Source organism: Dermacentor andersoni, chromosome 6 (genome assembly GCF_023375885.2).
Source record: "Dermacentor andersoni chromosome 6, qqDerAnde1_hic_scaffold, whole genome shotgun sequence".
NCBI lineage: Eukaryota > Metazoa > Arthropoda > Arachnida > Ixodida > Ixodidae > Dermacentor > Dermacentor andersoni.
In genome coordinates this window covers 8,513,630-8,528,062 of record NC_092819.1, presented here as the reverse complement: position 1 = coordinate 8,528,062, position 14,433 = coordinate 8,513,630, and the positions used below count along the sequence as shown (strand labels likewise).

At 40.8% G+C, this 14,433-nt stretch overlaps 1 protein-coding gene across 3 annotated transcripts in view; it reads left to right on the top strand.

Moving 5' to 3' along the window:
* Nucleotides 1–14,433, top strand: part of LOC126521217 (aspartyl/asparaginyl beta-hydroxylase-like) — a 68,487-nt gene that overhangs the window by 17,667 nt on the left and 36,387 nt on the right. For all 3 annotated transcript variants that reach the window (XM_050169843.3, XM_055065799.2, XM_055065798.2), the window contains exon 9: nucleotides 13,570–13,764. In XM_050169843.3, coding sequence (XP_050025800.1) covers nucleotides 13,570–13,764 — 195 coding nt within the window. The remainder of the gene's footprint in view (nucleotides 1–13,569; nucleotides 13,765–14,433) is intronic.

Here is a 14,433-nt window from a genome sequence, read left to right as displayed (position 1 = left end):
TGAACTGGGAAAACTGCTGACTTGCAAACTGAGGCCCGTTATCTGATACAACTGTTTGCAGCAAGCCAAAACGAGCAAATAATTGTCGAAGCCGCGCGATTGTGACTTCTGTGGTCGCCGACCTGACAGGAAGTGCCTCGATCCATTTAGTGTGCAAGTCGACGACTATCAACAACATGCGTCCCTCTATTGGTCCGGCGTAATCAATGTGAAGCCTTGACCATTTGGTTCCCGTTTCTGGCCAACAGATAGGAACCTGTCGATGAGGCATTGGCTGAGCTTGTACACATGAGATGCACGAACGTGCAAGGCTTTCGATCTCACCATCCAACCCAGGCCACCAGAACAGCGTCCAAGCCAGTCTTTTCATTGCAGATGCACCCTGGTGTGACCGATGTAGCTCAGCGAGCATGGAGACTCGCGTTTTGCGGGGTACGACGATGCGATGACCCCAGAAGAGCAGGCCTTCTATGCTTGACAGCTCCAGTCTTCTGCAAAAATAAGGTTGAAGGTGATTGTGACACGGTGACAAGCGTTTAGGCCATCCATTCAGTACAAAGAGCTGCACAACGCTAAGGTTTTCATCTCCATTCGTCAACGCCCGTATGGCATCCGCTGGCACGAACGTAAAGAACTTGTAACTTGCGGCAACCTCATTAGTCTTCGGCGCATAGTGGTTATTTAGGATGGTAAATGCGTCCTTGTAACTCAGGCCATTTACTTTCTGGGGGGCGCAGTGTCCAGCAAGATCGCCTACCGTCTTTGTTGACAGTGTCGAAACCAAGAGCGCCCTTTTCTTATCATCTGTCTTAATATCATTTGCTTCAAAAAATGCCTCCAGTCGAGTCAAGTAAATATCCCACTTATCTTGATTTTCGTCGAAACTTGGGGTACCGAGGTTCGTAGCCAGGGCCATGACCGCCGATGCTCCGTAGACTTGATTACTTCCAGTACCCAGCAGGACTCCCAGTGCTACTGAGACGCCACTGTTCGTGGCGGGGGCTCCGCGGGGTGGTCACCCTCGTCGCCACTGTTGTAGTGGGTGACAGAGTGACGGAGACGATCCAAGAGCACGTACCACACTGCTTTATTTCAGAGACAGCAAACTATATATATAGGCTGCTTGCCTATGACGTAACATAAACGAACGAATCATGTGTGACACGTGTGGCACAGCACTTCATATCAAAGTCAATAGCAGTATTTCGGCAATTAGTACAGTACATGAATAAGGCAGTACATGAATAGTGTTTGAATAGGCGAACATGAGCGAACAAAAAGATACATAAGCAAAATATTCTGCACATACTCCGATCAATAAGACTATAAATGCAGTGTTAACAAATGAGATCATATACCCCTCTGGGGGGGGGGGGGGGGGGAAGGCAAAGGAAGAAAGTGGTGAGCACATATACGTGCGTGCATCTTTCAATGTAGCTTTAAAGGGCCCCTGAAACGGTTCGGACAAATTTTGTAGACGCGTAGGGTACAGCTTAAGTAGAACATTCGCACCACAATTTAAGTGAAGCGTTACGTATTAATGGAGCTACAAGCGATTAGAAGTTACCCTCCTCCCTAGCCATGCTTTTCCTCCTCAACTCGTTTGCCGAGCGAGCGGTGCTAAGCTCCGCCTTCACTGGCTTGCGTCACGATGCGACGTCACATCGTCCACTTCCGGTTGTTTTGGAGCTCGCCCCCGCCCGCGCGAGACCTCGGCGCTAGCCGCTTGGCCGTCGACCCCAAGCGAGAGCTATCGAAGCAGCGTGCGTTGCGAGCATTCTGTCGTAGTGCCGAACGTGTCTTGTAATCCGGTAACCACAGGCAAGCTGGTCATTTCGGCAAATGACTGGAGGCATAAACTCAAGCTGATGAAGGAACTTTAGCGTAGACGTACGTGAGCAGCCTGATCGGTCTGCACGGTCCATACACTTGTTGGCGCGGCGCTTAACCAGCCAAACAAAGCGCTAATGTTGCTCTAACCAAGTGTAAAACATTTTAAACATTTATAAAAAACAACGTGTTGATGATTACACTCCTGCGAAAAATACACACCAGCAGCAAAGAAAAATACATTTCGTTGCTGCTACTGTGTATGGTTGAGCTCTGTGCCACCAGGTGGCTGCACCGTGCAGACCATTCACATTTGCCCTTCTCATCTCATGGCTCATCCCGTTACGGCACAGTCAAGCGGCCAGACTCTGTCCCCTTGCGCTTGCGTTTGCCCTAATTTTGCGTTAGTAATCTTCCGGTGTAAAGTGACGGCCACAAACGCGCAAATCCTGGCGCCGATCGGATAGCGGCAGTCCGATACGCAGCAGCCAGTTCGCTCGTACGCTGCCTTGCAGAGGGACACGATGTCGCAGCTTGACATATTGCCAGTCGCTACGTTTGCAGTCCACAAGGCAACAAAGTCGAATCATAGTGCTCGCGAAAAGACTAAGACCGACTCTGACCGCGGAGCTCTCGTCAAAATGGAGTACGTTGTAACACAAGCAGACGCCACTTGCTGTGTGCCGGAAGTGCTTAAGTGTACTGAAATATTGTTCTTGTGCATTCACTTTATGTTACTTTCTTTTCATAAAAACAAATTAACTAACATTCCAACTATTACGAAGATCATTTGTTTACCATAAAGTTGGAAAAATTATCGATCACGCGCCCTGGTCAGCCAATCGGATAGCTCACCTCAATGACGTCGTATGGGTGATTTCGGTCATATGGGTAGGGGCGGCTTAAAATTCTGCCGAGCAGTGCGCTGCGATCGGCAGCGATGTGCATTTTTAAAACCTTATGATAAATTACACGCTTTACGTGGGGCACTTAGATGTGTCAGTTAATGATCAGAAGGACCTACTCTAACGACTCAGTACGTTTGTAGAAAATCGTCAAAAGCGTTTCAGGGTCCCTTTAAGTTTTCTCAAATTATTCTGCACTGATGCTTTTTTGCGTTAATACCGGTAATTCATTCCATTCTTTAATGGTTCTTGGGAAGAAGGAAAATGCGTAAGCATTAATGTGCATCTGAGGTATTTGAAAAATATTATATTTGCTTTTCCGTAGCGTTCTACCTTGTCGTGCTATCGAATACTGTTCACTATTGATGTTGAATGTGTTTTTAGTGAGAAGAAAAAAGAACTTTAACCTAGCTATGCGCCTACGTTCAGCGAGCGTAGGCAAGTTCAGCAAACCGAGCATTTCGGAGACAGAATCTGTGCGAGAGTAACGTGATAGAATAAACCTTGCTGCTCGACATTGAACTCTTTCCAGTCTCTCAATTAACCCTGACTGATAAGGGTCCCAGATTACGCTGGCATATTCTAGCGTGGGTCGAACGTTCCTTAAGTAAGCTGTTAGTTTTGCTGACTGTGAGGCTAACTGCAATTTCTGTCACAAGAACCAAAGCTTCTTTTCCGCAGTTTCACATATTGTGTAACATGGTTCGACCAGCTTAAATTCACGGATATATGTATGCCTAAGTATTTCAGCACGTCAACCATGGAAAGCACCGAAGAATTCACTGTGTAATTAAAATCAAAAATATGATTTATTTTATTCGTTATGCGCAATACAACAGTTTTACTCTCATTTATTTTCATTTTCCATTTGTCACACTATATTTCTATAGCCTTAAGAGCGTCACTGAGTAATTTCTGATATTCCGTGCTATTAATTTCTTTGTTAATAAGCAATCATCGGCGAAATGTTGCATTGTGATACCTTCATCAATTGCAGAGGAAATGTCATTAATATATACTAAAATAGTACAGGACCTAACACAGACCCCTGTGGGACACCAGACGTCACATTCAACGGCTTTGATTTAATCTGTTCCACTTCTACGTATTGGGTTCTGCCCCGGAGGTACGCGGTTATCAATTTGACTATTTTCACGTTTATTCCCCTATTAGTCAGTTTCACAATCAATTCTGCATGTAGCACTCTGTCGAATGCTTTCGACAGATCAAGACAGATGGCATCTATCTGTTTCTAATTGTTTAATGAGCTGTTAATGTCATGGATTGTTTCAAGAAGCTGTGTTGTTGTGGAAAGGCACTGTCGGAATCCGTGTTAGTTGGGAAAGAATGAGTTCGCATTTGCGATGTACGTGTAAATTGACTTCGCTACATCATGTTCTAAGAGCTTGCAGCAAACGCAGGTCAGCGATATAGGACAATAATTTTCACTTATCTGTCTATCTCCAGATCTGTGCACAGGTATAACCTTTGCCGTAAGCCAGTCATCAGGGACTCAGCCTTCTGCAAGTGACGCGTCAAACACAATTTTTAAGTAATGCGCAACCCATTCCACATACCTGCGCTGAAATGCGTTCAGTACGTCATTGGGGCCTACCGATTTTTTGACGTCAATGTTTAGTAGAACTACAATTCCCTCATACGAGGCTTTAACATCTGGCATCTCTTCCGAGCAAAGTGATGGAGAGAGTATGAATTCAGTACTGGGGGATTGTGATGGAACAGAAAACACCGACTGAAAGAACTCATTGTAAGAAGAAGCAATCACTGCAGGATCAGTAATTACAGCTTTATCAATTACAATGCTATGCAACTCGTCGTCCTTTTTCGACATGTGACGTCAAAATTTACCGGTAGACAACCTCATGAAATCTGTCAATGTTTCTTTGTAATATCTACTTTTGGCTTCAGTGATCATAGAATGCAGTTGTGCAGACAACTCAGTTATTTTTGCGGGGTCTTTTGTTACTTTCCGTCTTTGGCGGCTTATGCCACGTTTTAGTTGGATGATTTCCCTGTTGATCCAAGGGTTCTGTTTAGTTCTCCTTCTTTTACGAACAGGCACGAATTTGCTAATACAATGGAAAATAATATGCTTGAATGATTTCCACATGGTATTGATATCACTTTGATAATCAAAATTGGCCAGTGCAAATGACAAGTAGTCAATGGTACTTGTGTCATCAGCTTCGAAAAAATTTGGGAACATATGTAACCGCCTCTTTACGGTTTGACATTGTTTCATTATGTGCTATCTGAACGAAGACAACTCCATCCTACAGAAGTATGAACAGTAGCAAAATTAAAATTAAAATATCCTAACATGCAATTAGCATTAGCTGTATTATAGTTAGCATGCATATTCCATGACAGATTATTAGTTATGTGAAGGCCAAGATATTTGTGAGTGTTAACTGATGCTAGCAAAGTGTCATTCAGTACATATCTACAATGATTGGCATTGTATGTGATCTGCACATCGATTAACACTTGCTAGCATTAAGTTTCATAAGCCGCTTGTTACACCAGAGAAAAGACGGGGAATGCGGGAGATGGAAATTCAAGACGATGAGCAAAACGTGAACAAGGTGAATGCAGGAGCCAACGTTTCGACAAGTGGACTTGTCTTCTTCAAGGTGACGTACGCTTTCCTCGCCACAGTATATATAGGTGGGGTTCTTCTAAAGGGGAAAGGGTGTGAGTCGGGAGGGTGCGGAAACGAGGGAAGGTGTGTTAGCGTGTCGAATTGAGAGTAAAGGAACACTGTGCACAAGGTCAAAGCCAGGGCCACCCCTCACCCCCCACCCCAGTCTTTTAAGCCACGCATGTTAGCCTGCGTGTCAAGGGCGTCTGACATGCCAGCTGAAAAAAAAAGGGGGGGATGGAAAGGGGGAAAAAAAGAAAAGAGAAAAGGGGGGGGGGATACTCCAAGAAATCCAACTAAGTGTTGTTGCCTATAGCTTGAAGTTTAGCAAGCGAATAGATTCTAAAGCTCCCTTTGAAACGTTTATGCCTATTGGTTGCAATGTCTTGAACTTGTGGATAAGGTATGATTCTCTGTATTATTTTTCTCGTTCAGAACGGAAATTTGAGTGTAAGATGTAGAGTTTAAGTTCATCAATGTTATGACCTGGTTGGTTGAAATGCTCGGCGACGGGTTTGGGAATCTATTTAGCTGTGTCCGCGCGGTGTCCGTTTAATCTGACGTTCATTGATTGTCCTGTTTCACCAACATATTGTTTCTTACAGAAGGAACATTCAAGCATATAAATCACATCCAAACTTGTACAAGTGAAGCTAGATTTGACTTCATGTGTATAACTATTTGCGGTGCTATTAATTTTTAATTTTAGTTATACAAATATAACTATTTTTTTATAGTTATACACATGAAGTCAAATGTAGCTTCACGTGTACAAGTTTGGATGTGATTTATATGCTTGATTGTTCCTTCTGTAAGAAACAATATATCGGTGAAACAGGACAATCAATGAACGTCAGATTAAACTGACACTGCACGGACACAGCTAAAAAGCTTCCATAAGCCGTCACCGAGCATTTCAACCAACCAGGTCATAACTTTGATGAACTTAAACTCTACATCTTATAGTCAAATTTCCGTTCTGAACGAGAAAGAAAATACAGAGAATCATACCTTATCCATAAGTTCAAGACATTGCAACCAATAGGCATAAACGTTTCAAAGGGAGCTTTAGAATCTATTTGCTATGCTAAACTTCAAGCTATAGGCAACAACACTTAGTTGGATTTCTTGGCGTATCCCCCCCCCCCTTTTTTTATTTTCTTTCTTTTTTTTTCCTTTCCATTCCTCTCCCCCCCCCCTTTTTTTTTTCAGCTGGCGTGTCAGATGCCCTTGACACTCCGGCTAACACGTGTGGGTTAAAAGACCAGTGTGGGGGGTGAGGGGTGGCCCTGGCTTTTACCTTGTGCACTGTCTTCCTTTACTCTTAATTCGACATGCTAACACACCTTCCCTTGTTTCCACACCCTCCCGCCTCACACCCTCTCCCCTTTAGAAGAACCCCACCTATGTATACTGTGGCGAGGAAAGCGTACGTCGCCTTGAAGAAGACAAGTCCACTTGTCGAAACATTGGCTCCTGCATTCACCTTCTTCACGTTTTGCTCATCGTCTTGTTACACCAGAGTGACACATTGTAGTGATCCCCTTGCAGCTTATATGAATAATCAGGGTTAGTGATCTTGCAATATGTTACACAATCATCTGCAAACAGATTAATTGATGATGGGACTACACAGTTAGAGAGATCATTAATATAAATCAAGAAGAGCAAAGGCCAAAAGACGAATCCTTGTTGCACACCGGATGCAACTGGTGACAAAACAAATGGATAGGTATTGGCTGCGACATTTTAAGTTTGATATTAAAGAAACTCTTTAATCTAAGACAGCATATTTGGCTCAATATTAAGCTGATTAAGTTTCTGAAAAAATAGGTTATGACATACGGAGTCGAAAGCTTTGGCAAAGTCTAAAAAGTATACAGTCAATATCAAATCTTTGATCTATGGCGGCAAACAAATCGTTAGTGAAACAAAGAAGTTGAGTATCACATGAAAACGGTTTTATAAAACCGTGCTGTCATGGATAGAAGAATGGATTACTTTCCAGGAAATCTATAAGACAAGAGTATATTACATGTTCTAAAAGTTTGCATGGAATGCTAGTTAATGAGACAGACCCGGTAGTTCTCAGGACAATCCGCATTACCTGATTTATGGAGCGGAATGCCCTTAGCTGTTTTTCTGTCTATAGGAAGTGATGAGCACTGTAATGACTGAGTGAACAGTTTCGATAGAATAACAGATGAAAATTGTGCCATACATTTTAGCATTGTTGAATTAAAAAGATCAGGACCTGCAGAAAAAGAAATCTTTTAGCATCAATCAAACAGTTGATACCCACCCAGTCAATTAATATGGAATCCATAGTATGGAACAAGGAATGAGGAATATTCGGTAAATTGGTAGGATTATTATCACAAAAAATGAGGTAAACACTTCATTTAACACAGTGCAACACGGATTTTCTTCATAATCGCTGCCATCAACATGAACCAACTGAATATAATCGGCTTTCTTGTCGCTAACAATGTTCCAGAATTTGCATAGATTAGTTAGTAAGAGCAGTGTATCGTTGAAACTGGTTTTTTAGCATTGCTAGTGGCATAAATGTACTCCGCTTCCACATAATCATAAGCATCCCAGTGCTTGGCAAGATTGGTTTGTTTGGCATATTGGAAAATATGTTTCTTTTTGTTGCGTGGTTGCTTAAGGAATTATTAAACCAGTGCAAGCTCAGTGGCTATGGTGTTAGGCTGCTGAGCACGAGGTCGCGGGATCGAATCCCGGCCACGGCGGCCGCATTTCGATGGGGGCGAAATGCGAAAACACCCGCGTACTTAGATTTAGGTGCACGTTAAAGAACCCCAGGTGGTCAAAATTTCCGGAGTCCTCCACTACGGCGTGCCTCATAATCAGAAAGTGGTTTTGGCACGTAAAGCCCATAATTTAATTTAATTTAATTTAAACCAGTGCAAGCATAAGTTCTATGAAACTGCCTTTAATATATATACCAGTTAATGAAATATTATTTATGTTTGTAGAGCTGCCAGTTTTCTTCAACAGAGCATTAATCAAATTTAGTAATGCTGGTGAACATTTCCGGTTCACTAGTAATTCACGGTGTGTTAGCGCGGTTGTAGTCATTGATAACTTTAGATTTTCTCTTGAAAGGTATGGTGCATTCTCAACATAACATTAATAATCAAGTGATCACTTAAGCCCTGTAGGCAAATCAGTTTCGAAACAAAGTCAGGCAAAGTGGTAAAAATAAGGCCTAGGATGTTAGATGACATGGTAGTGGTACAGTGGGGTTCATTTGCTAGCTCTGACAGGTTGAAGTCCGAACAGAGATTCAGAAATTGTGTATCACCAGATGAGCGTTTTGCCCGGGAAAGAAAAACGAAACCACTTTACTACAAAATATTAGGAAAATTAAGATCCGCCAAAAGAAACAAAGGTGACGTAGGACAACGAAGAGTTATATTGTTTAGAACATCATGTAAATCATCACAGAAAGATTTTGGTGCTGTTGGCAGTCTATAACACATGCAAAAAATACAGTTATGATTATCAGCAGCAGCATGTACTATGCACAAAAACTCTAAAGCAGGCACTACTGGCACATTCGACAAAGCAAGTTGATCATTCACGGCGATTAGAACACCCACCCCCGCGAGCACAAACATCACGGTCATAGCGGTAGATCTTATAACTTTTTTCACATTATAAAATATCACTGTTCTTTATTTTAACTGAAAGCCAAGTTTCCAAAAGGGCAATTATGTCAGCTGAGCATGCATCAATACGAGATGATAAAGTTCACTTATTAAGAACACTGCATGCATTGGTGAAAAATATTGCCATTAATTGGTAGTGATCACCTCTCTAACTTTGTCATTCTTAACCTTATGACCACAATCCTTAGCCTTATGACCACATAAGGCTAAGCTTCACCTAAGTGACATCGGGGTGAAAGCTTCTATTGACAGTGCGGTCTACGTCAATGAGCACTTGACAGCATGAAATAAAGCGCTCTTTTCAAAGGCGCTGGCTTTGAAAAAACAATACAAATGGCAATTTGTCTGGATCAGCTACTGCCAAATCAAGGCTAGAAAAGCCGAGAAAACCAGAGTGTACCGCATTGCTGATGATTCAGACCTAATGGTCATTAACTAATCGGCATAAAGTTTGTGCCTCCCTTAACCCCTTATCTTCCATCATGGCGTCATATTACACAACGAGTGAGTTAAATTACTTCCTTCAGAATAGTAATCGCTCTCTTATTCATTTCAATGCGCGCAGCCTCCGTAAACATCTCGATGACTTCCAGAATCTGCTTTCAACACTTTCACGTTTTCAATCATTGCAGTATCAGAGACCTGGCTTAGCGAAGATGATAAAAACTTGTACTGTTTCCCTTCTTATAAATCAGAGTATACACACAGACAGTCCAGCAACTACGGCGGTGCGACTGTCTATATCTCATCCGGAATCCCGTACAAAAGAAGACTCGACCTCACGTTAAATATTCAAAACTGCGAATCAGTATGGTTGGAATTCGATCCTAACTTTCTTAACACCAATGATCGAAACTTCATCTTTGGTTGCGTTTACCGTTCACCTTCCTCTTCAATTCCAGACTTTTGTATTTCTCTCGAAAAAATAATGGCAAGGTTATCCGCTGAGACAAAAAATGTCATAATTATGGGTGATATGAACATAAATTTAATGGAGTCATCCCCGAGCTCTGTCAATTATTCGTCTTCTTTCCAAAGTTTTGGCTACAAATGTCTTATTAATATCCCTACTCGTTCAGTTCTTGGGGGTTCTAACACTCTAATCGATCATGCATTGTCTAATCTTTTGTATCCACCTGATGCAGGAGTACTTGAAAGTGACATTACTGACCATTTTCCCCTTTTCTGCGCACTACATCTGCACATTGTTCCTATTCAAATTCTTACACCAAACTTGTTTTTGATAAAAAATTGTTCTCAGCAGCAGTATCTCACACTGACTGGTCTTTCGCTCTTGACACAAATGATCCGCAGGTAGCCTTCTCGCGATTTATAACAAAGTTGATATCATACTATCATACCTACTCTCAGGTAAGTAAATGCAGAAAGAAAGTGGCTTCACCTCAAAATCCCTGGGTCACCGATAGTTTGCTGAAGGCCATGCGCACACGAGAAAACCTATATAAAAAAACTAAAAGGTAACCATTCAACTTAAACCTACATGCGTGGTACAAGAAATTTTGCAACACACTTTCTTCACGGCTTAAAAAAGCTAAAACCAAATATTACGAAGAAAAAATACTTAGATGTGGTTTGGACGTAAAGCAAGAATGGCAAATAGTGAACTCCTTTTTGAATAGGAAACAAGGAGCGGATAGCATAACTAAAATATCCCACGATGGTAATACTTATTTCGAACCTCTTAAGATGGCGGATGCTTTCAGTAATTTCTTTTTTGCTAATAACTCCACTCAAACTCAACACAACTTATACACATCAAAGCGCCTTCCACATTCATTTTATATGTTTCCAACCACTCCTGATAAGGTGGTATCAGTAATCAACAATTTAAAAATAACTAGTGCTGGACTGGACAACATTCATCCTGGTCATGTTAAAATAATTTCTAAATCAATATCATTTGTACTGTCTGAAATTGTTTAAAACAGGCACATTTCCTCGTGAGCTTAAACGTGGTAGGGTCATTCCGGTTTTTAAGAAAGGCAATCGCTCATCACTATCTAACTACAGGCCAATCTGTGTTTTACCCTTTTTTAGCAAGGTCATCGAGAAAATAATCGAAAAACGATTGATCAAATACATAACCAAATTTAATATTCTTTCACCTGACCAATTTGGATTTAGATCCGGTTACTCTACTGACCTAGCACTTGCATCTCTTACTGATCAATTAAAGAAAGCCATTGACAACGGTAAATTCGCAGCATCCTTATTTGTAGACTTTTCAAAGGCATTTGACAGCATTGACCACGAAATTCTTTATCTTAAACTAGATTCAATTGGTATCACAGGTCCTCCTTTACTACTATTACGCAGCTACTTACGAGACAGATACCAGGTTGTTAGTGTTTCCAATGCTCATTCTAAACCTAAAATGACTAATTTAGGTGTACCACAAGGATCCATATTGGGTCCGTTACTCTTTTTACTTTATATTAATGATCTACCTAACTGCCTCTCATCTTATAAATGTATACTATGTGCCGATGATACAACAATTACTAATTCTGGCGAATGTCTGTCAACGGTGATAACCAAGCTTAATAGTGATCTTTATAACTTGTTAGAATGGTGCAAAATGAATAGACTTACCATTAATCCTACTAAAACTAAATTTATTTTATTTTCATCCCAGAATAAATCATCACTATGCATTCCGCCCATTTCCATTGGTGACCATTTATTACAAGCAAGTGAAGAATGCACGTACTTAGGTGTTATTATTGACTGTAACCTAAAATTTTATCGCCATGTAACGCATATTAAAAAGAAGTTATCACATGGAATACGCATTCTCATCAGGGCGCGTCCATTTTTTTCACGACCTGTGTTGCTCTCACTCTATTTTGCATTTGTACACTCTCACATTAACTACTGCATAACCTCCTGGGGTAACACGTACACTACTCACCTAAAATCGATACAAACCATCCAAAACCAGGCAATCAGAATAATCACGTCGAATCCACACACCGCCAATGCTAAACAGTTACTACAAGCAAATAACATTCTAAACGTTGCAGCCCTTGTCAAGTACAGCCTTGCCACTCTTCTTTTCAAAATAATAAATGACAAAATATCATTGTCGCTAATTCCGATATCATCTCTAACAAACACTAACTCAACTCGTTTTGCGCTGCATAATAACTGCATTCTGCCCAAAGTGCGCACTAATTATAGGAAACAGACAATTCACTTTGCAGTCATATCATCATGGAATACATTACCATTTATAATAAAACTCCTGAAACCCCATCGATTTTATGATGAACTGAAAAATTTTCTGTTATGTGATATGTAAGTGACACTATGCATTGTATAATCCGATTTTGGTTTTAGACCTGCCATTGTTATGTACTCCAAGTAATTAATTTCTTTTTCTTTAATTTTTTTTTCTCTTTCTTCCTCTTTTACTTTCGTTTTATCTAGTTTCGAAATATTGCTTACTGCCGTTATATTGTCTATTAATTACTTCTACATAGATTTGTATGTCATTATTTATTATTACTGGAATTGTACCAATTGAGCTGTTGTTGCTTGCTAAATGAACTTTTATGTTAACCATGAACAGGAGGTCCCAATTCAGTTTTAACTATGGGACCTCCTTCTGTACACTTCTATCTGTATATTATTTTTATGTAATAATAAAATTGATTGATTGATTGAATCAATGCAGGTTTGTTGTGCACATTTGAAAACACCACTTTCAGTTGGTTGCAACGTGCTTCTTTTTGTGTAGCTTTCTTTTCCACATTTAACAGAAGACTGCTGTGATTTACAAGCAGCGGGCCATGAGAGCTTTTAATGATTTTGCTGGCTTTATTTGAACAGAAATAAGAGCTATGCAAATAGTAGCGTTGCAAAACATTGGAAAAAAAGTTATATGGTGCCACTGAAACTGAATCTCAGCTTTCCCATAAAGAGAAAAAACTGTTTCCCTGTCTTGCTTTGAGCTATTCGTAAATTTACCATAGCAACAAAGTAACCATAGTGACACATCATTACAATTCACAAAAGCTGAGCTACAGGAAAGCTACCACTGTTCAAAGTAAAGATTTGGTTTCGGTGGCCCTTTATGGTTTTCATCCAATGCGCCTGCACAACTAATTTATTTGCTTCTTATTGCTGTACACTTTCTGCCCTCTCTGCTATATGTTCTGAAAAGCAATTACAAAATCATAAAAGCATGAAAAGAAGCAACGTTTTCAGCCATGGTGTGCAGCTGAATAGAAACCATTGTAATGCTAATGCATGCCTGCTTTGTACGTATGTATTAATTTGGCTTCATTTCTAGGTTCATCTGAAAGGAATGCAAAAATAAAAATTTTGTGTGCATCATTTTTTAAAAATAACTAGCCATACTTTTGATATGGTTTTGAACAACTTGAACTTCTGACAATTCATAATTTGAGCCTGTAAGGCCTTGTCTCAGTTTTTGCTCTTGCTCATTCAGGTTTTGAAACAAGACCCAAACAATGGGTTTGCCAAGGTGCACTATGGTTTCATATTGAAGACTGAAAGGAATGACTTGGATGGTGGCATCAAGTATATGAGCGAAGGCATTGCAACCAAGGAGCCAGGGGTCACAGATGGCCGGTTTTACTTGCACCTAGGAGATGCCCTCCAGAGGACCGGACAGAATGATGAGGTGACTTTCAATGAGGTCTTCTTCTTTGAGGGTTCCACTGTGGGGCACTGAGATTAACTCAACAAGCTGCTATTTCCCTCCGTAAACATGTTGCAGTGGGTCACAAAGCATAGTGGAACTCATGTGCTGCAACACGTAACTACAGATTGAACATGAGCAATGGTGCTCTTCACATACAGTATTTAGTCATGCATTGTGATGCCCTGTTCTGTTAGGTCTCTATCAAACCATCAGCTGTGCAATTGTGCTTGTGCCAATGCAGATGCATTATAGATCAAATTTGGCATTACCTGGCTGTGGTTAGTGCTGGTTGGATTACTACAAAAACAGAATCCAACATAATGTCAAGTTGTAGCCATGAAAGTGTTGCTTCTTGGCTACACAATATTGTGCATTAATGTGCTCATCAGTGCTAGCAGTGCATTACTCATCATTTCCGAGTGGCACACATAGTGAAAGGTGCCCCATAAACCTGTACAATGTCACATTGATTGGAGGCTGCCACAGTACTGCTTCTTAAGGGGAGACGCTCCTCGAAAAACCATTTCTTTAATATTTGTACTAGAGATTTGAAGATCCACTCACTTATAGAGCATTTCAAACCGATTTCACAATTGTCATTAGTTTTTGTGTAGCTGCCGTAGTTCTTAGTTAAGTCCTACACAATGG